We start from the raw sequence: 1,821 nt of genomic DNA on the forward strand, positions 1-1,821 counted from the left end.
TATTATTTATCTGAAGAATTAATAAGTTTGTAGATATATGTACTGTAGTTCTAACCAATAAATACTTCTTTTTTTTCATTTTCAGATATTTAATGTTGTATCAAATCCAAGGCACCCTGAAGATGCGTATTTGATTCAAACTATGGCAGAAAATTTCTTCATACCTTTTTTTCTTTATTCTTTTTCTGTGATTAGTATTCTTAAAACTTGTTATTTATATCCTTATGAAGGCTTACGATCCACTAAACAGCGAAGAAGATGCTCCAACCTATTATAGGCACCTGACATATGTTATGTGCTTCTGGTTGCAAGTGAGCAACATCACCTTCAGCAGTTGCACTCGTATCTGCCTCAGAAGCAACCACATAAAAGAAATTAGTACTCTAGCCCACTTTTAACTGTATATCCATTTTGACTTTCTACACGGGGAAAAAATGTCCATATGATTGACATTTTTAACAACTTCTCAAAAGTCGTTGATTAATCTTTTGGGATATACGGTCATGTAACAAGAAATTCTGCGGATACTACACAGTACAAATATACAAGTAACATGCAAATGGATTTTTGCAAATAGTTTTGATATTGCTGATGAAATTTGGATTTCTGGTCCATTGTTTACCGAGGATCTTAAATGACATTGTCAAACTACTCATATAGAGTGTAACCAACTAGCAAGTTCTAATAGTTAAAATCAAGACATAAATCCTAAAATAATATATTAAACTTCCAAGTACAATTTTAATTCAGAAATAAGGACTAAAAATAAGAAAATGATAACATCCTAAGAACACACATAAAAGAAAATAAAGATGCAATTTTCGAGAATGTTCTCCAACTCTCTAAACTACTCCTAATATAATTTTTAACTGCTCAACCACTACTTTTCTAACTGCTTCGCTTCTGTAACTGCACCTTAACACCTTAACTACACATATTCAGCTAACACACCTAACTAAACCTTAATTACACTCCACCACGCTTCCAATGTCCTCGTCCTCAAGGATTAAAATCATGATATTGATCTGCAATGGATTGTGCATCCTCCCAATGCGCATCCTCTGGTATAGAATGCGACCATTGTATTAGCCATTGAATCACAACGGTATTGTTCCATTTTACCATTCGTCGATCCAACAAAGTAACATGATAGACCTGAAATTGTCCATGATCGCCCATTCTTGGAAGCTGCATAATACTAACATAGTGAGCACCCATCTTTTTCTTTAACAAGCTGACATGGAATACATGATGTATTTTAGTCCCAGGTGGCAACTCTAACTTATAAGCTACGTTGCCAATTTGCTCCAAAATCTGGTAAGGACCATAAAACTTAGATCCAACTTTAAGTGTTTGCGTGTGGCTAGAGATAATTGTCGATAAGGCTGCAATTTCAGAAAAACCCATTCTCCAGGATGAAATTTGTGACGCCCTCCAAACCCGGGGTCTAGATTTGGGGGTCACTCGCCAATAAACTAAAATAAAATAATCACAGCGGAATAATATAATAAATACGACCCCTTTACCTGCACTGGATCGATCACAGGTTATAGTATGGAACAGGCACTAATACGAACCAACTGTTATTACAGACCATAGTCTAATTAGTTTTACAACTTATTCAAATTTTATTACAAACCTCTAGACTAATTAAGCGTCCCAAACTGTCTACCTGGAAACACACCAACTATTTACAAGCACAAAACCTCTGGTCAGACCTGGAACTTAAGCTTGCTCTGGCCTAGCTGAAAGAATCAAGATATGAAACAAGTATGAGCGAACGAAATGCCCAGCAAGTAGTAAATAGCTTATGATTTGGAA

At 35.4% G+C, this 1,821-nt stretch overlaps 1 protein-coding gene across 1 annotated transcript; it reads right to left on the minus strand.

Annotated features, from left to right (window-relative positions):
• Positions 1-999: 999 nt before the first annotated feature.
• LOC141695769 (uncharacterized) lies at positions 1,000-1,407 on the minus strand. Its single transcript, XM_074499988.1, has one exon. The coding sequence runs from the start codon at positions 1,405-1,407 to the stop codon at positions 1,000-1,002; it is 408 nt and encodes a 135-aa protein (XP_074356089.1).
• Between the last annotated feature and the right edge of the window lie 414 nt (positions 1,408-1,821).

Source organism: Apium graveolens, chromosome 11 (genome assembly GCF_009905375.1).
Source record: "Apium graveolens cultivar Ventura chromosome 11, ASM990537v1, whole genome shotgun sequence".
NCBI classification, from domain to species: domain Eukaryota; kingdom Viridiplantae; phylum Streptophyta; class Magnoliopsida; order Apiales; family Apiaceae; genus Apium; species Apium graveolens.